We start from the raw sequence: 22,890 nt of genomic DNA, 5'->3' as shown, positions 1-22,890 counted from the left end.
CATTTCCAACTTGGTCAAATACTTAAATAAACGGGGTAAGAAAAAAAAATCATTTCCTTGTCCTCACAGATGTAGATCAGGAGTGATTCAGGATACCACCCTGGTAGATAGAGCAGTGCTTTGACGTGACTTTGACCCAATTGACATGGAAAGTAAGGTGACCAGTATTCGTTTCGGGCGCTATTTTTTTTATTTTATTATTATACACACTGGCAGATGCATGTATTTCACATACAGAAAAGGTAAACATTATGTAAATAATTGTATTTATTTCTACGTAATATCGAAGTGTATAATTTGATTAGAGCAATTATTACTGTTAACGATATTTTTTATTTGTTTTTTTTTTTTAAATGTTTTCATTGTCACCATTTTCCAGGATTCTTTTTCACTCAAACCCGTTCATCTGAATCTGAGTATTATGTGTTCAATAACATTTTAAAATCCCTGAAGGAATAGCTCATTAGAAATTCTAGTGACTTTTTAAAAATTATTTACTATAAAAACTTTAAAGTGCACTTTTTGCACTCGGTGTTTTATTTTATTAATTTCATTGGTATTATTTCTTTTTTTCCCTAATTATGGACTTAGTTTTTGCTGCCAGTTTTTCGAATGTTTTTGGAAAAAAGGGCAATCATGATTTTTATTTTTTTTCATTTATTTTTGCACCACAACAGGCCAGGAGGCCCAATTACAGTGGTGAATTACATCACATAACACTCAGGCTTGAGAAAAATCGCATTGTAATTTTTGTGTTCTCACCGGGAATCGAACCCGGAACCTTCCGTACGTGAGTCAAGCGTCTTGACCACTGCACTGCGGAGGCCGCCTAATTTAAGATTTGGTGCTAAACATATATTCAAACCGTAATAAAAATTGCTACATTTGGGAGCTATATGACATCTACGTAGCGCACTATGTGATCAGCTCCATCAAGGTGCGGTATTTGAGGGGGGCTTGCCATATAATTAGAATGGACGACAACAAATCCATAAAACGCCCATCTCTCGTTGCCACAAAGACAATGAAGACCAGGAAAGTCCAAAATGCGATGGATGGTTTGAAGAGGAAGGGCAGCAGATCGACAAGAGTGGAGAGGACTCCTGGATACAGCCAAGGCCCACCAGGGCAGCCAAGTTTATGATGATGATGATGTAATAAAAATATTATTTTAAATTAGATGTATTTCATACAATAAAATATTTTAAATATAATACACGTATTAAACAATATTGTCTATTTATTTCTTCCATTATAAATTAAGGTGTCTGAATTGCTTGAAGATCCATTCTCGTAAGTAGAAAACATTGGTAAAGGCTGTGTAAGTGTTGGAACGACAGGACATTCTATCGTCGGCCAGGGGTCCGTTGCTGACAATTCCTCGTAAATACCAAAGTTTGACATCAAACTGCAAAGTAGGGAATACCAGACCACCCCCACTATCTCCTTTACATACGGAGGATTCTGCAAAAAAATACAAATGAGGGCATTTTTTTTTATTTTTACAATTTACATTAGAGGTAAAACAGAGTATTAAAAAAATAAAGCATAATTACATAGCAATGAAATACATATTAATACTAAAATTAGTTTAAAAAATCCCACAAATGCATAGCCTGTTCATAGGTATACAAGAAAATGCTGATGAATTTTTGCTCCTATAATAAATAGACAGTTATAATATTTTTGTGTAACAAAAGAAAGAGGAAGACCGAGATAGACATGATATGACCAAATCCAACAAATACTTAAAGATGGACATGTCAAAAGTCGGAATAATCGGCGCGCGTGCATGAGAAGATGTATGAATGTAGAGGAAGCGAGATCTGTATGCAAAGATAGAGTGTTGTGGCGTTCTATCCTCTCTGCCTACCCTTACGGGGAAACGGCGTGATGGTTTGTTGTTGTTGTTGTAAGAAAGAGAAAATAAAATATTCTGTAAAAGATTATATGGTTTTTTTTATGGTAATTAAAAAAGGAAATAAAAAATATTTAAAAAAACATAAAAATATTCCTTATTATTTTAAAGGGCAACAAATTATATCATAAAAAAAAAAAATTCAAATCTTTAGTTTGAATCCAGCATAGTGCGTGTTTTTTAAAAGAAGGAAAATTTTGAAAGTTTGGAATCAATGAAATATTATCAATATTCAATATATTCAAGAGGTCTCGGGTTCGATTCCCGACATGGTTGATATAAAATATTTATTTAAAAGGGTGTTTTCACACCAGAATATTTCATAGTCCCTGGACTGGTACCTGAAGCGTAAGACTGATCATCTTACCTTCATGTAACAGAAAAAAGTTATCATGTGTTCCGATGCAGTGCCCTATGCACCATTTGGTGCGGAAAGTGAATGATGATGATGAGTTCAAGTCAGTGAGTTATTCTAACATTTTAATTAATTTCTACCAGCTAAATATCAAAATACGCAGAATGTCGAAAAACACGGCTGGCCCGGAAACCGGGGAGATATCACAGCAACATAACAACACTATAATTTGTTTGTTGTTCACGTGTTCACATGAACTTGTGACATTTCAGTGTCATCATCATCATCATTCCTTTACCGCACCTAATGGTTGCAGATTGTCTCAATTGTTCATATCATCTCTATGCAGATGATTTACAATTATACCTTCATTGCAGACCTGAAAACACCAGCAAAGCAATAGAATCGATGTCTAAAACACTAAATTGCGTGTCAACATGGACAAAAGAGTATGGTTTACTAATAAACCCGTCTAAAACACAAATTATGTTTGCAGGTAGTCAAAGATTGCTTAGTAAGCTAGACATACCTTCACTTAATCCTCTTATTGTCAATGGTACCAATATTCAGTACAGGAAATCCGTAAAAAATCTAGGAGTACTAATGGATGAACATCTCTGCTGGCGAGCTCATACTAATGAATTAAGCCGCAAAATATTTTTCAGTCTACACTCACTTAGAAGGTTGCAAAAATTCTTACCCATTAGTACTAAATGCACTCTTGTACAAGCATTACTACTACCCATTCTAGATTACGCTGATGTTTCCATGACTGATTTAAGCTGTGAGCAACTCGATAAACTTGAACGACTTCAGAATACATGCATAAGGTACATTTTTGGTCTTAGGAAATATGACCACATTTCTGATTATCGTAGGCAACTGAAATGGCTCAAAATTAGACAGCGGAGAGACTATCACTCCCTCTCACTTCTGTTCAATGTACTTCATAGTCCTAACGCTCCTATATACCTGTGTGAAAAATTTCAACGCTTATCAGTTCATGGTTTACCTCTTCGTTCTCATTCTCAAGGCACTCTCTTAATACCCATACACAATTCCTCTTTCTTCTCTAACTCGTATAGTGTCCATGCGGCTCGACTGTGGAATCATCTCCCATCCACCATCAAAGATGTTACTACATTATCTCTGTTTAAATCACGTCTGAAGAAACATCTCCTTTCTCTTCCTTAATCTCTCCTCCTTTCCTTTTTTCTCTTTCCTCTTTCCTCTTTTTTCCTTTTTCCCATTGAGTAATAGTTTCGATTTAAGGTAATTTATAAACAAATACGTTTATTTCTATTTTTATATATCTTTAAATTTTTAATCTTTTTTTTCTATTGAATATGTTCTGTAACTTGAATAATAAAAATAAAACTTTTATTTTATTGGTTGGTTGGAAGAAATTGCCATTTGGCAATAAGCCCGCCAATGTACAAATAAAATTATGTACAAAAAGTTAAATAAATAAAAAATAAATAAATAATGGTGTTTAATTCCTTGGTAAGAAGTCGTTTGGAGTTTAGTTCCATTATTTGGTCGCCACATGAGACTCGATACTCTTTGATGGTGGAGAGAGTGCAGAAAAAATTTCTGCGCTATCTGTACCTAAAAGAGTGTGGATATTATCCTTGGCTATTCCCAACCAACTTTTTACTGCGAATGCTAGGATCAGTCATTATGGAGGAGGAGGGACGTTCATTTGGGTGTTCACTTTTTCCAGGTGATCGGTGGTCGCATACATAACTCAGAAATTCTGATGGATGTAGGTCTGTTCGTACCTGATAACTATCTTCGACAAAGACAGCATCGATTGTTTTACCTACCGCGATATTGTTGATAAATCCTCCTGCTTCATGAAGAAGTATAGAAATTGAAAATGTTTCAGGCGTTGCCCAGTATGTAGGGGAAATAATTCAATTAGATGAATCTCACCCGCATAAATAAAGAAGATATGAAAGTCTAGACATTTACAGGGCTTATGGCCTTTTATTGGCTGGTTTATTCCCTTCTCAAAAATGTTTTCCTTCTCTGTTGCAACAAATTTAAATATGAACAACTCCCTAGGGAGGAAATCCAGCCAGTCTGCAAGCATTTGGACATACTCAAAACATTGTTGAATACTGAGAATTAATAAATAATTTGTTCATTTACGCGTCGTCCCTTACAGAGCTTAAAATTTCTCCAGGCGATTTTATATTTACCGTTAAGATACCCCGCGCAAAACTTGTCCAGGGTCAAATATCTGTTAAAATTATAATTTTTCAACTCCTCTGTACAATCTTCCATTCTTACTACGGGCAAGTTTAGGGTCCTCAGTTCTTCAGAAGTTCTGCCGGTCTCGGTGAACCCCCAACCGGCCACCTGAGGAGCAGATCATGTCTCAAATACAGCTGTTTAAAAAAAAGACACGTTATCCGTTACTAGTTGCAATTTCAATATTTTTTTAATTTTAGTGCAAGAGCGTCGTACTTTTTGTAAATTCAAATTAAACGGTCTCTGTGTCCAGAATATTTCTTTTTTTTATATACCACAGAATGAAAGTATATTTACTATCTTTATATATATGATTCCTCTGTACGTGTGATGTCACTGAACTCCTTCTAAACGGCTTAACCGATTTACGTGCGGTTTTCCGAGAAATATAGATCTTTGTGCTGTGCGTGTTCGTAGATATTTTTTTTTTTTGCACCACAACAGGCCAGGGCTGGTATTCCAAACGAAATTATAGCGCGGTATAGCGCGTTTTTACGTACTAAATACGCATTATAGCGCGCTGTAAACGCGTTCGGAATACCAGCCCAGGAGGCCTAATTACAGTGGTGAATTACATCAAAGAGCACCCAGGCTTGAGAAAAATCACATTTTTAATTTTTGTGTTCTCACCGGGAATCGAACCCGGAGCCTTCCGTGCGTGAGTCAAGCGTCTTGACCACTACACCACTTTTAAAATCTTTAATCCAATATGTAAAAAAGAAGTATGGATGATAAATATTTTATTCATTGATCTACCAGGGTTGCATCCGAGGAGAATGCATTTACAAAAAAATTAAAAGATGTTGTTTTTTTTATGTATAAAATAATTGTCTGAATGTTTACAAACAGCATTTCTTTTTACTGGATTTTTGGTAATACTAAAATAATATTAAATTCAATACATTTTTTAAAATCGTATTCCTACATAAGTACACCCCTCTGTTTGACGTTTGCAAAAAAAATGCCACATTAAAAAAATAAATTATTTAATGTTTTGGAATTCAACTATAAACAAGTACCTAGGTACCTACTTAAATTTAATATTGGAATATTAACATTTCTTAGTTTTGGAATTTAATCACAAACAAGTACCTAAGTACCTACTCACCAATGAAAAGTCTAACGTTCGGGCAGGACAATGTCTGTCGGGTCCGCTAGTTATTTTATATAAAGCCCCTTTTTGTGCCAAAATCTTACGAAAACATCCATCTAAATCTGCACAACTAATCTATCTAAATCTAAAAATCTGCACAACTATTCATCTTGCCGCGTTACCAGGAGTAAATAAAACAGAGAAGGTTATCTCCTAATATGGTCATAATATAATATTACCTCTTTTATTACAAATAACTAGAGTAATCCAAGTGACTTGCTCTTCAAAGAATTCAGATTCATTAATTGTCATTGGTGTTACCTTTCCGAGGCTGCCGTGGCGCAAGTCGAAGGTATTGTGGTCCTCCATCGACAGGTCGTAGCAAGCCGGATGTATCGAGTCGTGAAAATGGAAAGGCTGTTCTAATACCAGTATGGCTATATCGTTTTGATGATTCTGTTCATCCCCCCTGTATTTTTCGGGTATAATTATCTTCTTCACCTGTGCATGAAACAAAATAATCAAATAATTTAACTGTGCCCATGTAGAAGGGTATACGAAACAAACCAAAAATCCAATAAACAATTTTATTTAAACGTAAAATGGTATAAAATATATAAAGGAGGTACCATTGAATTTCGTGAAATAACAATTTTTTTATTAAAATAAAAAAAATATATATTTCTTAGTTTTTTTTTTTTCCATTATAAACTACGATAAATAATAAAAATAATGTGACCTCACTGAGGTTACCTGTGCCGAGGACGCTTTACAATATACTCATTTAAAAAAATATATTTTTGCATGTGAGAATAAACAAAGAAGACTTGATAAACAGAGATAATTAACAAAATGTTACATTAGAAATTTAATATTGTCTAGTCATTTTATGTCTCGTCATCATGTGCTTTTTTAGATTGATTTTAAATTTGTCTCCAGTAAAAGTTTTCAAGTAGTAAGATAAGTCGTTGTAGTATTTTAAGTCCATTATGTAGTATTTTTGACTGTCCTGTGTTTGTCTTTGCTTTTTCAATATGATAGTGTTATTGTTGTCTGGTATTATATTTGTGTATGTTAGCATTTTTGACTAATATTATGTCGTCGTCTTGTATGTTTTCCAGTGTTATTTTGTGCACAATAATTATATTGTAATATTAATAAATAAATTAAAAGATATTTAACAGATATATAGAACCTCTTTGAGGAGGGAAGTCTGGGTATTTACAGGGTACATTTCCACATTCCTTAATTATTCCTTCATCTTGGTTTAGATAGTAATAATTACTTAGTCTCTATTAAGATAAATTTTATAATTATTTTTAATCGAGAAACATTTGCATTCTTACAGTTTATTAAATGAGAAGTGGATAACTTGAATCGGAAAATGACAATCAAGTTTTAGAGCGGGTTTTGAACCATGGACCTCTGATCTGTGAGTCCTCAACACTACCACAATTATAGGCATAATTTATGCATTTTTACTAGGGAAATATATTTATTTTCAAAGTAATCTAAATGCCACCCACCTCAGAAATCTGGACCCCACTATCCAGGGGATGGTCCCAAGTGCTGTAATATTTTCCAGCAGCCACTCGGTAAAACTCTGCATCATATTTGACTTTACGATTCTCATTAAAGAAGCAATGAGCCGCTAAAATATATTAAAAAAACATTAAAAGCATGTACAAACGTCATTTCTTTATATTCTGCTATTTTATTTGTAAATTATTCGTGTTCGAGCGGATGAAGGATATAGTTTTGTGAGTGAAACGAAACCACAGCCCGTATTCTGTCACAATTTCGTTTCGTAAGATCGTTCGTTTCTCATATATCCATATCACTCGAACGCAATAAAAATCGTATTTCGCTCTCGTTCCCACTCATTCTTATTCTTCAAGGCGGGGTTCAGTGCCATACAAGCTCCTGACGTCACTGCAACCTGTGAAGATCTAAGATGACAAATACCCGTGAATAGTTCTAGCCCTCCAAGTACAGGTAAAGAACCTGGCTACTACATGGTGTGTTCAGAAAATAACGGGAATTTTTAAATTGTGCAGGTTTGGAGAGTCATTGTCATTTTTTTAAAACTAAGTTGGTATACATGCCCCTGACGTATGCTAAAATTTTCAGCTTTGTTCATTGTTTGCTTTGTCTGTGGCAGCCTCTAAAGTTATTGAAAAATGTTTTCATACATAATTATAAAAAATAAATTCAATAAAAATACGTTCGGAGAAAAATACGACATGTTTGGCATTGATTGTTGTGACGTCAAGATTCGTGATAATGTTCTTAACAAAATTCAATGGCGAAGAATAAATAAACATCAATCGTGACGTATTAGAGGCGTGGCCAAAGGAATGACCGTTTTTTGCGGGAATTCAAAATTACAAATTTAAAAATATCTTTTATGCTGCTAATAATTATCAAAAAGATAATTTACTGGACAGTATTTCATAGACCTTTATCACTTCAAAAATGTATAAAAAAAACTGTTATTTTCCTATTAAAGGAATTATTGAGTTTAAATGTAAAACTACACCTGGTGGCACGTAAGAGAAGCTCTGCTTTCAAATAGGGGTGCACTGGTAAGAATATGGTTAGATTAAATTTTTTTTTTAAATACGAGTACATAGGAAAAAATATAATCCTGCTGCGCAATCACATATTTAAATTTCACCGGTGTAAATATGGAAAATACTCCAAAACTGCTATTTTCATTTAATTATTTTTTATTTATAATGCTATGTATTGCATTTAGCCGGCGCGCCGGTCGGCAAGCCAAGTGTCAAGAAAAGCAGTCTCCGTAGTAATTGTAATTTAATTATATATTTTTTGTATTAGATACTCCTTACTATTTTGCAAATGCAATATATTGTGTTATTTTTTATAGTAAACGCTGATTTTTCGCCAGTGACCTGTATTTATTTACGAGAAAAACAAAAAACAAACCGACATGAGCTTTGACTTGGAGATTACACAGCGTTGACTTATGACTGCGATAATTTAAGCATGTTCATTATTGTTCATTGTGATCGCTCAAATGCTTACCATGTTTTTAAGCACGTCGATAGTTATTTGTGATTAAGCTACTGGTATAAGTAAACAAAGGCGGTAACTATGGGTATGTTTTACACTATGCGTAGGGTGAGTCATTATTTATAGTAATGCGTAATAATATTAGTTCGATAGGTTATACACTAATATTTACTAACACCGCAAATGAAAACCTCTATGCGTGAAGCGAGCGTTAGCGATTACACTTGTTATTAATAATTATAATAAATATATATATATTCTAGCGGACCCGGCAGACGTTTTCCTGCCCGAACGTTGGCTTGCCTGCTATTACCTTGGAAAAAGACTTTTCATTGATAAGTAGGTCCCTAGGTACTGGTTTTTGATTAAATTCCAAAACTAAAAATTGTTAATATTCAAATATTGATTTTAAGTAGGTACCTAGGTACTTGTTTATGGTTGAATTCCAAAACATAAAATAAATATTTTTTTCAATTATAGACAAAAAACAGCATCTTTCCATTTTTTTATAAATGCATTCTCCTCGAATGCAACAGGCCAGGAGGCCCAATTATAGTGGTGAATTACATCACAGAACACCCAGGCTTGAGAAAAATCACATCATATTTTTTTGTGTTCTCACCAGGAATCGAACCCGGAACCTTCCGTGTGTGAGTGAAGCGTCTTGGCTCTTACACGGTGGAGGCCGCCAATTAATAACATATTAGATTGAAGATTTTAATATCTACGAACACGCACAGCGCAAAGATCTATATCTCTCTGAAAACCGCACGTATATCGGTTAAGCCGTTTAGGAGGAGTTCAGTGAAACTATATATATAAAGATATACATGCGTATGTGGATATTACCGCCGATGACGATGTGAGTATGCAGTAATGTTCCTCCGCAGATCTGTCTAAAAATTCCAGAAATCTTTTGATAAATACCGACGTGCCAAGGAAATGAATTGGTCTTTGCTACCACACCGTTCACAATATGACTGATCCCAAATGACTTTTCATAGCCGCAATCTAAAAGTAAAAGTGGACCATTTACATAAAATACAAATAGACCATTCGCTGAGGAGTGGATGAGGTCTCATCCCGGAGGAGGGGAATTTAGAGGGGGCCGTGGAATAATAATACGCCACTGGCCAATAAAGTCATCCATACGGAAAAAAACATTCTTTTTATTTATTTATTAAAATAAAACAATAGCCATTTTAACAACAAAAAAAACAATATTTACAAATAAACCAAAATTACACTACTACTACTACTACTACCATCACGCCATTTCCCCGTAGGGGTAGGCAGAGAGAATGGACCGCCACACACGTCTATCCTGGCATACAATCCTAGCCTCTTCAACATTCATACATCTTGTCATACATGCCCTTCGGTTCTGTCTGCTTTTGACATGACCAGACTTAAGATTTTGGTTTATCTGATCATGCCACGTCTTCCTCGGTCGTCCTCGTCTCACGTTGCCGTTCATTTTCGCCATATATACTTGTTTTACCATTCTTTCGTCGTCCATTCGTTCTACGTGACCAAACCATCTCAGTGACCCTTTCTTATCTTATCAATTATACTTGACTCAGATTTACACTCTCGCCTGATTTCATCATTCGTGTCATACATTGATTTATGTTGTTCTAAAAATATTATTGATTAAAATAAAATAATCATTTGTAAGACGTCACTCCCCATTATGTACACAAGAATTATTTATTTCTTTTACGTAATGGGAAATGTTAATGTAAATATATCTATTTGATTAATGTAACATTGTATTTAGTTGTAATATTGTATTTTTATTTGTTATTAATAAAACAATAATTAAAAAAACGTAAACCTACTAATTTAAGAGTAGTTTAGTCGCCTTCTGTTTGATGTGCGTATGCGGTTTTTGGACCATTCTTAATTCTATGACCCGCACACAGGCCATGCCGTTGTGGGATTTTTTTTGTGTAAATGTAATAGTTTTTTTTGTATTTATACTTATGTATTCATACCTATTGTAAAATTAAAGAGAAAAAAAATGTTCAATAGATAGATACCTGGTTTGCAGATGGTTTTTTTCCCTGTCCACCGCCCAGATTTGCACTCCATGTCAGAAAGTGTTTCAGTGGGAAAATGTCCATCTTTACACCCCGGGTGAAGTTTCGTGCCATGGGGTGAATATTCTCCACACTGAATGGTACTATAATTTGGCGTATAGCACTCGTAATTAACTGAATTGGATATCCTTATTTTACATTTCTCTGAAACAAAATTCATCATTAAACCCTAATCCTCATCTGTTGGTTTATAGGGCGCTGCATTGTAAAAGTACATGCGGCGTATCTCGATCATGTGTTACAGGAAGGTAAGGTGATCAGTCTAACGCTTAAGGGATGGTGAAATATTGCGGTGTAAAACCACCTTATAAACAAATAGTTCATGTTGACCCTCCCAGGAATCGAACTTGGGAGCATGGTAGGCGCACACGCCTACCAGTGTAGTACTATGAGGCGGACTTTTCTCTAATTGATTATCTCTTCGGGACTTTGTCCTGAGAGTAGCCATCGAGTCGAAAATACTCGTCCGGGATTCTGGTTTTATTTCATTCACAAAATTGTATTCTTCTGTATTGATAAAGATATCCTGTTTATTTTTTTTATTTTTTTATTTATTGATATATTTCATAAATGGTTCATGTTTTTTTAATCTATACAAATCTACTTTTATACATCTAGTAAATGTTACAACTTTAACTCTCCAATAAAAGAGACTAACTCATGTGCTTGGAGAGTGACTTACACTGTTATTGTTGGTTATTTATTGGAATTTATATAATTTTAAATATAATTTATCAGTAAAGTTAATAATATTTATTTGTTACACATATACAGTTTATATACATATAAGGGCGGGCATATTGCCATAAGGCAATTTCTTCCTACCTACCCAAACCGTTCAGTTTGAGAAAATTTATAGTACATGGACATATTCTAGGTAATTACGCAGAATCTTATAATTGCATACAAAAATTTCAAACAAAAATTAACATTATACCATGAAGAGAGGAGTGGAGAGGTGATAGGAAGGAAAGAAGGAGAAAGGAAAAACTCAAACTTTAGATCCTCTCTTTATAGTATAGGGTAAATATTTAGATCATTTTTATTTCTTTAAAAATATGGATCTTTATCAAGATTTTGTTTTATAATTAAAATACAGGGTGTTCATTAAACCCTGTCACATCCGAAACCACGATGATCAGTATGAGCAAGAAGACATATTGGGACATAAAAATATTTTTTTAGAACCAATAAAATTTAAAAAAATAAAATATCAAAAAAAGCGAATGGTTGTTTACTTCTGCAGGGGAGAAACGAGGGGGGAGTCTGATACTACGCCACGTTCCCCTCACTTCTCTCCTGCAGAAGTAAGCAACCATTAGTTTTTTTTTTTTTTTTTTAAAATCTTTGTTGCAAATATTGTTTTAATGGTTTCGGATGTGACAGGGTTTAAAGAACACCCTGTATAATATACCAACAATATGTTAATATACATAAAAAAAAAAAAGCAAAATAATGTCATTTCATAGAACAAAACAACCAATTTCCTTCGAGTACCTATTAGAAAACTCCAAAATTGATGTAGTTAAGTCCATCAGAGATTTAGGAGTTGTTTTGGACTATAAACTGACATACAACGAGCATATAGATAATACAGTAAATAAATCACTGAAATTACTTGGCTTCATTAACAGAAATCCTCTGATTTCACTAATGTCCGTACAATCAAAACTCTTTATTGCTCAACTGTTCGCCCTCTTCTAGAATATGCCTCCGTGGTCTGGTCTCCATTCTATGTCAATCGCATAAATCACATTGAATCAGTCCAACATCGCTTGCTTCGAAAAATAGCGTGGATGCTCGGACTAAAGAGAGATAATTATTCTTATGCTGAAATAGTCAAGGTTCGTGGACAGTGTCCGTTAATAAATAAATAAATATACCACTGATTTTCTCAAATTGAACGGTTTGGGTAGGTAGGAAGAAATAGCCTTAAGGCAATATGCCCGCCCTTATGCATATGTTGTAAACTGTAAATGCATATTAAGCGTTAAAATGTAATGCTAATATTTTTTGTTTTTTTTTGCACCACAACAGGCCAAGAGGCCCAATTACAGTGGTGAATTACATTACAGAACACCCAGACTTGAGAAAAATCACATGTAATTTTGGTGTTCTCACCGGGAATCGAACCCTGAACCTTGACCACTACACCACGGAGGCCGCCATGAAGATCAAATAAAAAATATTATAAAAAAATTACAACAGGGTTGGAGAACGTTTTGGAGAAGGGAATATGGAAGTCTAGGCATTTAATGGGCTTATGCCCTGTCATCGGCTGGTTTAAGTGGCCACTTTACACTCTGTGTAACACTTACCATTTTGCCTATGTTTGAACATGAATATTTCTTTGATTCTTCCATCTGTTGACTTTAGTGAAGTTACAGAGCTGAAACCTTTATTGTTGTGAAGAGATTCATATGATTAAATTATTTCACATACTAGGCAACACCTGGAATCAATTTTCCATTTTTCAAACTTCTTCAAGAAGAAGTTTGAAAAATGGAAAATGGAACGGTCCAAGGACCAGTTGGATTAATTACAATATTTTTTTTTTTCATTTTTTATTTTCAAAAAAAAAGAAATATTTGCGTTCTTACAATTTACCCAAATATTTCATTTTGAGGGCAATTTTCAACGAGTTGTAATTAACTCACTATTAGAAAATGTAATCAAGTTGGGGTAGAATGGGATTCGAACCACAGACCTTCGGTCCGTGAGTCCGAGACACTAGCCACAGGACCACAACCCGATGTTTGTATATGCAATATTGCAATATGACAGATCATAAGCCCTGTAAATGCCTAGACTTCCATATTTCCTTCTCTAAAATGTTCTCTATCCCTGTTGTAATTTGTTAATCTTAATGCTTCAGTCTTTTGTTTACAAACATTTGGACAAACTGAAAATATTGTAAAAATTATTATGCTCACTGTGGCAAATGGGTATTGAAGACCATTTGTTGTTTCCATTACATTTGATAAATTCCGTATTAGGGTCGTACATGTCATCACAATAGGGCCAAATGACTGTCCCATTCGTCACAATATTTCCAGGTATTATCTCTTCATCATAATTTGAAACCGAGTAGTTTCCGTTGAGGGGGTTCTCCGGAAGAGCGCAGCCAAACCTATGGTTTAATAAATACGTTTCAGTTGTTAAATTTTTGTACATTTTTGTTTTTAAATTGAGAAACAACGGGGTCCCAAACAAATGCCCATTGTAGATAGCGCCTAATATATTTTTTTAAATTTCAAATGTAGGTATACATTGTACATCTATTGAAATTCAATATAAAAACAACACAAAGAGATAGTCATGTTTAAATAATCAACCATTAAAAAAAAAAAAAACATAATTAAAGCATTGACTTTGTGGTCAAACATTTTATTAAATGTTCTTAAATATTTGTATTTAACCACTTCCCGACTTTTCTATGTCTACCAGTTTCGAGACGCACCCGTCTCTTCGTTTACGTTGGAAGAACATCAAGAAATTTTGATATTCGTGTTAAAGAACAAATGAGGTGTCTTCACAATAATAATTTCTCTGAATTTGCAAATCAATTTAAATCGTGACTTTAATAAAAAAATACAAGAGTTAAAATCTTACATACAAATAATAAAGGGTTAAAAGTAAAAAATATGGAAATATTCCACATTACGAAAGCTTTAAAAAATAATGTTCCTTTGATCAATAATCAAATATACAACTCACTCCTGTATTTAACTCAGTATTTTTAATATTGTTTGCTAACATTTTAAATATTTTAGGTATACTGTATTGCAGTGTCAGTGTGAAGTGTTTATTGCAATATCTAGGAACAGCTAGCCCTTCAATACTAGTAAACCTGGCATCTGCAGGACAGTGATAGATTAACAATGTTTAATTACCGATTTATTAAAATTCACGGTCCCGCATATCCTCACAATTTATGTAATCCGAAAAACAAAAATAATAATGTATTTGTACACATCTAATTTTAACTAAATACAATAATTGACATCAAACATTCGATTATGTTCAAATAATCTATATACATGTTTATAAATGTTTCTGACAAAAGTATTCTGAGTATTATTTTATTCAAATCTATAACCTACTTCCACTATCTATTAAAACAATTATAATGTAACGAGAAAATTTTCAAAAAGGCCAAAATAAATAAATAATGGAGCTAGGTAGAAGTAAAATGTATTGTCTCATTCGCCCAAACCAATGTATAGATTATTTTATGTTTTTGTTCTTTCATTATGCATTTTGTAATATAAATAATAAAGATGTACATTAATTAATTATAAACATAAATACGTAGTGTTAAAAACTGTCTGAACATTTTGTTAATTATCTCTGTTATTTAAGTTAATCTTCTTTGTTTATTCTCAAATGTAAAAAGATTTTTTAAAAAATGTATTTTGTTAAGTGTCCTCAGCACAGGTAACCCCAGTGAGGTCACATTATTTTTATTATCAATTATAGTTTATAATGGAAAAAATATGAAAAAATAAATAAATGAAATGTACGAGTTAGTACTCAAATCAAGCAATAGCAAAACATTGCCGTGTTCAGCTCACAAGTTATAAATAAAAACATTTCATATAACTACTTACGTATTTGTAGTGGGTTTTTTTAAGGTCACTTTCGGGATTTCCAAATCTGAAACAGATAACAATTTCGAGATAAAAATGTTTAAAAAACAAAAATTTGTAAATATGTAACTACTCGTAAATGAATAATCAATTCTTGATTCTTTTACGTGTATTTATTAAATTAAAACGCTTATTTTACGAAAGTTTTCATGGCTGCAAATAAATTGAGTTATGTATACCATTTTACTCGGAATTTTCAGCTGGATCGTAAGAGCCGACTCCCATGGAGTAAATTTTGGCGTTAAAAATGACGGACTTCAAATGCCGACTGGTGTTTAAATTCTCGATTTCAACGCATATGAGTGGTTATTGTGATTCATGTCCCGGTCAAAATAAAAATCGGATAGTATTTGCCACCATACATAAAATTTTAAATAATAAACTACTACTACTACCATCATGCCATTTCTCCTAAGGGATAGGCAGAGAGAATGGACCGCCACACACGTCTATCCTGGCATACATTCCTAGCTTCTTCCACATTCATACATCTTGTCATACATGCCCTTCGGATCTGTCTGTTTTTGACATGAGCAGACTTAAGATTTTGGTTTATCTGATCATGCCACGTCTTCCATGGTTGTCCTCATCTCACGTTGCCGTTCATTTTCGCCATATATACTTGTTTTACCATTCCTTAGCCGTCTATTAGTTTTACATGACCAAACCATCTCAGAGACCCTTATCAATTATCAATTATACTTGACTCAGATTTACACTCTCGCCTGATTTCATCATTCGTAACCCTGTCATACATTGATTTCCCACACATTCGTCTAAGAGATTGCATTTCAACCGCATTTTTTCGGCTTTCATCCTTCCTCTGCCAGTTCCATGTTTCACTTCCATACATAAGTGTTGGGACTAAAACTCCGTTGTGCACTGCCAGTTTAGCTTCGATTGACATATTTTTATTAGCAATTACTGTGCTTAGTGCGCGGTTCATTAGGTTGCCCGCATTCTCCTTTCAACATATTTTTCTAATCTTCCATCTCTTGAAAACATGCTTCCCAAATACACAAATTCTTCTACTTGTTCGAGACATTTGTTGTTTAAATTTTTAAAAAATTTATTGATAATCCCTTACGGGTTACATACATTTAACAAAATATTTTAACTTTTAAAATTCACATTCTACTGTTGATAATAATGTTTTTAACATCTTTTGTAAAGGTTGTCTGAGTCTTTTCTTTAGTTTTGTCTGGTAATTTATTGTATAATTTCAGTCCATGGTTTATTAGTCTCGATTGTCCTTTTCTCGTTTTAAAAGGTTGAATATGATATTTTTCTGATATTTTCGTATTGTGTTCTTGCTCTTTTACAGTTTTTTTCAAGTTTTAATTCTTCGTCTACAATTACATCAGTGGCTAATTTATGATTTTTTTTTAAGGATTCTAGTTTAAAGCCCGCAAACAAAAAGATGGACAGAAGAATACTTAATATCGAATAGCAAAGTTTATGTTGTAATTTTTGACTAATTGCACTAATTGTCAAAGCGTTTTTTGGTTCAATCTATTTATGTGAACAGGCTTTCTCCCAATTAAAAATAATACAAAAAACAAATACAGAAACATGTTGACTGACGAGCATGTAAAAAACAACATGATTTTGGCATGCACAGTCAAATATCACAATAAATTTATTTTTTCTGTATATAAAGCTAATGTGCTTTGTTATGAATTTTAACTAACTGTTTAAATTTATATTATTTATAATATTAAGTATATATTTATAAATATCAGTTAGTAGAATACATAATGTAATTCATAGTCCTAAGGCTGCGTGAAAAATTTCAACGCTTATCAGTTCATGGTTTACCTCTTCGTTTTAATTCTCAAGGCACTCTCTTAATACCCATCCACAATTCCTCTTTCTTCTCTAAATCATATAGTGTCCATGCGGCTCCACTGTGGAATCATCTCCCATCCACCATCAAAGATGTTACCACATTATCTCTGTTTAAATCACGTCTGAAGAAACATCTTCTTTATTTTCCTTAATCTCTCCTCCTTTCCTTTTTCCTCTTTTTTACTTTTTCCCATTGAGTAATAGTTTTGATTTAAGGTAATTTATAAACAAATACGTTTATTTCTATTTTTATATATCTTTAGTTTTTCAATATTTTTTTTCTATTGAATATGTTCTGTAACTTGAATTATAAAAATAAAACTTTTATTTTATTGGTTGGTTGGAAGAAATTTGTGTCGCCAATGTACAAATAACATTATGTACAAAAAGTTAAATAAATAAAAAATTATTTAGGAAGAGCCTTAAGCAGTAGAGATTGAAGTTAAATTAGGCGGTGTTCGCGAAGATGGCAATGGTTTCAAAGTAGCTCTCTGTGCAAATTCGGTTGGACACCACTGTTCTAGAGACTATTTTGTCTTTTGATATAAAATAGATTAAATGTCAACTCACTGTTCACACATTGCAGGTTTTCCGACCAATCGATGGTCTCGCAGATGGCGTTTTGTGAAGGATAAGCCGTGAAGCCGGTGTGGCAATTCAACCTCAGCATGGTGTATTCTGGAACTTTATCCCCTGCCTTCAAACCACCTCGAGCATTAATATAACCGATCTTCCCGTTATCGGGAGACACCGGCAGGATGCATCCAGTCGCTTCTCTTGGCGGGCTGAAAACATCAATTAATAGACCACCCGTCCGTCGGCGTCGTGGACGCTGCTGATATGAAAGCATGCAACAATCCACAAGCTATCAGAGAAGCTTTGCTAAAATAAGCTTCTAAAACTCAAAAAGACGAGATCGCACGACGCCTTCAGGCTGAAATGTATAATTTCATGTTAGATTCATTTGAAAAATCAAACTGTACTTCTTCTGCGAAGTACAATTATGTTCCTATGTTTAATAGGAACATATCATAGTTTTTTTTAAACGTTTAAAATTAATAAGTAATTAATACTCAAAATAAATTAATACTCAAAATATTGTTGATAAATCCACCTGGTTCATGAAGAAGTATAGAAATTAAAAAAATAACATTTTCAGGCGTTGCCTAGTATGTAGGTGAAATAATTCAATTAGATGAATCTCACCAGCATAAATAAAGGTTTCAGCTCTTAACTTCACAAACATCAACAGATGAAAGAATTGAAAGAATACAGATGTTCAAATATAGGCAGAATGGTGAATGTTACACAGTGTGTAAAGTGATCACTTAAACCAGCCAGTGACCGGTCATAAGCCCTGTAGATGCCTAGACTTCTATATTACCTTCTCTTAAATATTCTTCATCTCTGTTGTAATATGTTAACTACTCTAACCAACCAAAAACAGACTGATATAAGTTGAATGATTTTGTAGTTACTCGTAATTTCTTAATGAAAATAATTAAGCTTACCGATAATGTACGAGCGGCGGGGATGTCTGTGTCACATAATGACATTGGGCGGTTTGTACTGAAACAAAAATAATATCCCTGTTACCAAAAATCACTGTAAGTATGTTAAATAGGTACTCCGCATGCATGGGTTTATAAATCAATTTTTCAAAAACCCATGTTCCATGTAGTACTTTGTGCCTTGATGAACAGAATCTCCTGACTCTGTCGAACCAAGTCATCCGAAGGGTCGAGAGTTTCAAATACCTGGGAGTATATGTTACGGAAAATGTCAGCTTCCAAGAAGAACTGGGAGTGCGGCTAGAAATAGCAGGTGCCTCACAAAACACTAAGATGGCTCCCATTTACTCTACAGTTTGATAATCTTCGTACATTGGTCAGTTCGCACGTGTGCTTTTTGCTATTTGGTGTCTCTTTCAGAGCCATAATCACAAAAACTCAGTTTTCATCTCTCCTATACTAAATATAGAAGATAACTTATACAACGTATAATTATATGAGTACGTCAGTAACAATGTATATTCATGTTTGTGTTTTGTACCTTCATCGATATTATTACATAAGTAGTTTTTTTATTCTTGTTTTCTTATTTTTTTAAGATATTTGTAAATGTAATTTTTATTTTACATATATTCTATTTTAATTTATTATTATATATTTTTTTTAACTTTTATTTACTTTATTATTATTATTTATTATTTTTACATATTTTATTTGCGGTTTCTGAATTACTAACATTTCTTAACTTGCAAATTAATTTAATTTTTTTTTTTTTTTCAAAAAAAAAACAATAACGTATCCCAAACACTATGAGGCCAAGGGCCCTCTGTTGAGTTTGGGATACAACATAATGGAAAGTGGAAGCACGTACATAATTAAATAATCGCAAAAATAAAAATTTAATATTATCATATTAAAAACATACATATATTTCAATAAACATCTGGACAACACGCTTAATAGAATATAAATCTATGCAATATCTCGCAGCAGTCTCCTGCAATAGTCTCTTCTCTTAGACCTTAGACAAAATCTAGACTTGTACACTCTGAAAATGGCTTTCTTTTTTAAGAACTTAATATATTCATCGGGGACATTGAACACTCTTGGGGCCACAAAAGAGAAATTCCTCTGAGCGAGTCGTAAGTGTTTTTGGAATTAAATCATTCAAATTACAGGAAACCCTCGTACGAGCATTCTGCTGGGATCTACTCTTGTAACGGTATGACCAGAAATGTGTCGATGCCTTTTTTTTTAAATGTCTAATATCCAGTACCTTCATGAATTGGAACAATGTCTCAGATAAGAAAGTGGGGGGACATCGAAGCATCACCCTAAGTATAAATTTTTGTACATTTAATAGCGGGTTCACGATATACGCCGTGCAACCTCCCCAGCCCACTATACCATAGACTGCTACAGACTGGAAAACAGTAAAATACACAAGTCTTAGAGTACTAATCTCTAAGATGTTCCTGACTGAGCAGAATACATGACACAGCTTTCTTAATATGGAAACCAGCGATTGGACCTGATTGTTTATTTTATGTTTGTGAATATATTTCAACTTTCAATTCAATTAATTTATTTTAAATATACCAAATACATTACAAAAATATATTCAATACGTACATATTATAAAAAAGAAAAAAAATACACGAAAGAGACTCATGTCAAAGTAGTAGAACTTACTGTGGTGCTACTTGTGGAAACCTGTAATTGGCTTATTCGCTATTTGTTTTGTTTTTTTAAATATGATAAATGTATTTGTTGTTTATCCGAATAAAGAATAAAATATATATCAATGTTGTTCTTCATTCAGTCTGTTCATTACTGTTATATTGTAACAAACACTAAATATTGATGTAATAAACTTACTGACCCCTGAACTTATTTTAGTATCTTACAAAGTGGGAAAATCCACAAACTATTAATGTTCATTTATTTGATAGCAAGTTTTTTCCAAGATATATAACTTTTTAAAATGTAATATTGGAAAACCCGCTTTGATAAACATATTATTTTACTGTATTGCAGAAATTGTTTTTTGCATAGAAATAAGGCAAAACGTAAATAATATTTTTATATCTACTACATACATACTTAGGTAATAGATTTCTCTGGATTATGTCTAGTCTGCCTAACTAGGTACAACCTGTTTTAAGGCAGACATTTTTATGCAAAATAAACAAAAATAAGATCACCGACTAGTTGATTAATTTTACAGTTATACTATATTGATTTATACCATTTATTATTTTAGAATGTTTTTGAGTAAATTTTCCGATTTTTTCCTACCTAATTGTAAAACCCAGTAACCAACTTTTTACAAATTTATTTAGTTGAATCCAGGCCATGGTTTTGCAATGTTCGGGAAACATATTGAATATTTTGGGGTCCAGAAACTAGAGTTTGCGGTAGACCCCAAGACCCTTCCTCTACTTTGACATTTGGTACTGTGGAAGTATTCTTTTGGGGATTTGGCAGAATTATTTGCTTTCACAAACGTTATTATTCTAGAGATATAATTGCCTTACATCTAAGATCTCTAATTCCTCGAACAACTTGATGCTGGGGTACCTGAAGGGCTTTAAAAATATCTTGATAATCGATTTTTTAGCAGATTCGAGAGGTTTTAATATTGATTTATTAGTGCCTCCCCATCCTATTATGCCATAAGTTATAATTGAGTTACATAAAATATAATTTAGTTGTTTGAGTTTAATTAGGGATAAACTATTACGTATCGACTTGAAGATTTACCTCTTTTTATATAACTGTTGTTATCTTTTATTAAAATATATGAATTGTAAATAAATATAAACATTTATTTGTTATTTCTTTTTTTCAAATTTATTTTTCCTGTTTATGCAATTAGAAAAAAATCTAATACAAATACACAAATACGACACGAATCAATTAATGAAAATCTACAACCAGACCCGGATACTACCGTGGGTTCAGTTGGCACAAAAAAACAGACACTTGCTTAAAAGGGAGGGGAGAATAATACGCGAGTATTAATTTTACGGTGCGTATTGAATAGAATGACAGTTGTCAGAAAAAGTGACGACATAACTTTGTAGTAACGTCTAAGGAGTTATTTGTATTGACACACGAAAAATCATTCGTATCTGGCGTGTTGATTTATTTTTTTAATATAATGCTTAACGCATAAATCAACATAAATATATACATCAGCTTTAAAATTTAAAAAAAACTAAAATAAACCTAATTATTAACGACGTTCTTACAAGGTTACACCATTTTGCAAAAACGTTGGAGATGAGACAAATTGATCGATGTAAATTAATCAAATAAAAAAATAATTCATTTGATGTTGTTCATGAAAAAAGTATGAATGTCTAATTTTTTGGTGAATAATTGTGTTAAACACACTAAAATAGCCTTGTTTTTGCGTTTTTCATATAAATTTTCGGAAACAGAGTTTCATGATTGCATGAAATAACTGATAAAATCGATTTGATCAGTGATCAGTAATTTCCCATCACTAATGAAATTAGTTTGACAGCTGTCATTCTAATCAAGTTATATTTTAAGGACTATGCCTAGTTTTTGAAAAGTTGTGAACTTAAAATGGAAAATAAATAATTACAAGTGCACTTACGAATTAAAAAGATTAGGAACTGTACAGGATACATGGTTTAACTGTTACTCTTTGCTGTGGTTACACTTTCATTAAACGTTAAATGAAAAATATTTTCCTCTGTGATCTGGTGATCTATCTAAATAAAGCCTCGTGGACGAGTGAGTTAAGTCATTTAAATTACATATGAGTGTACTTTCTGCAAAACCTGTCAACATACACAACTCTTTATTTTGAGCAAATCACAAAAAAAACTGATACAATAATAGTGTTACCCTTTTATTTTTTTACATTTCAAATTTTTATTATAACCAGTTAATATTTTATTTTTATTATGAATATGTCAAGAAATGGTAGTGAAATCATTCATTCAATTTTGGAGATTGCCAACTTTGCAATACTCGAGTAGAGGTTGCCATGTTTGCAACAAACCCAATAATTTGAATGTCAGATTCTCACAAATAAAGCCGTATTTTGAACTGACCATGTTAAAATTATTGTAAAAAAAATGTATT

The 22,890-nt window shown here is 32.9% G+C and overlaps 1 protein-coding gene across 4 annotated transcripts; it reads right to left on the bottom strand.

Annotated features, from left to right (window-relative positions):
- Nucleotides 1–1,172: 1,172 nt before the first annotated feature.
- Nucleotides 1,173–22,523, bottom strand: LOC148285157 (CLIP domain-containing serine protease B4-like). Of its 4 annotated transcripts, none has more exons than XM_088229602.1 (11): nucleotides 22,397–22,515; nucleotides 18,769–18,826; nucleotides 17,828–18,042; nucleotides 15,371–15,416; nucleotides 13,694–13,890; nucleotides 10,701–10,904; nucleotides 9,508–9,669; nucleotides 7,149–7,273; nucleotides 5,944–6,123; nucleotides 4,478–4,637; nucleotides 1,173–1,464 (listed from the first exon to the last, which is right to left on the bottom strand). In XM_088229602.1, exons 1-11 carry the CDS (start codon nucleotides 22,428–22,430, stop codon nucleotides 1,253–1,255), a joined length of 1,593 nt encoding a protein of 530 aa, XP_088085728.1. In that variant the 5' UTR covers nucleotides 22,431–22,515; the 3' UTR covers nucleotides 1,173–1,252. The 4 variants fall into 4 exon arrangements, 3 of the variants coding, with proteins under 3 accessions (XP_088085728.1, XP_088085737.1, XP_088085747.1); XR_015822821.1 differs by having other exon boundaries at nucleotides 1,328–1,464; nucleotides 4,478–4,666; nucleotides 22,397–22,518; XM_088229611.1 differs by lacking the exon at nucleotides 4,478–4,637 and having other exon boundaries at nucleotides 22,397–22,523.
- Between the last annotated feature and the right edge of the window lie 367 nt (nucleotides 22,524–22,890).

This window comes from Micrasema longulum, unplaced genomic scaffold (assembly GCF_059751315.1).
Source record: "Micrasema longulum isolate JH-2025_06_02 unplaced genomic scaffold, ASM5975131v1 h1tg000054l, whole genome shotgun sequence".
NCBI lineage: Eukaryota > Metazoa > Arthropoda > Insecta > Trichoptera > Brachycentridae > Micrasema > Micrasema longulum.
Note: the sequence above shows the minus strand (reverse complement) of the source record. Positions and strands in the feature narration are given on the sequence as shown.

Bases quoted from the DNA above. Each gene is read 5' to 3' on its own strand.
- LOC148285157 (XM_088229602.1), bottom strand. From the start codon at position 22,430: ATGTATCCTGTACAGTTCCTAATCTTTTTAATTC. The intron at 18,043-18,768 runs GTAAGCTTAATT...TGATGTTTTCAG, and splicing joins CCGCCGCTCGTACATTATCG to CCCGCCAAGAGAAGCGACTG. The intron at 10,905-13,693 runs GTGAGCATAATA...ATTTTGTTTCAG, and splicing joins TTCAATACCCATTTGCCACA to AGAAATGTAAAATAAGGATA.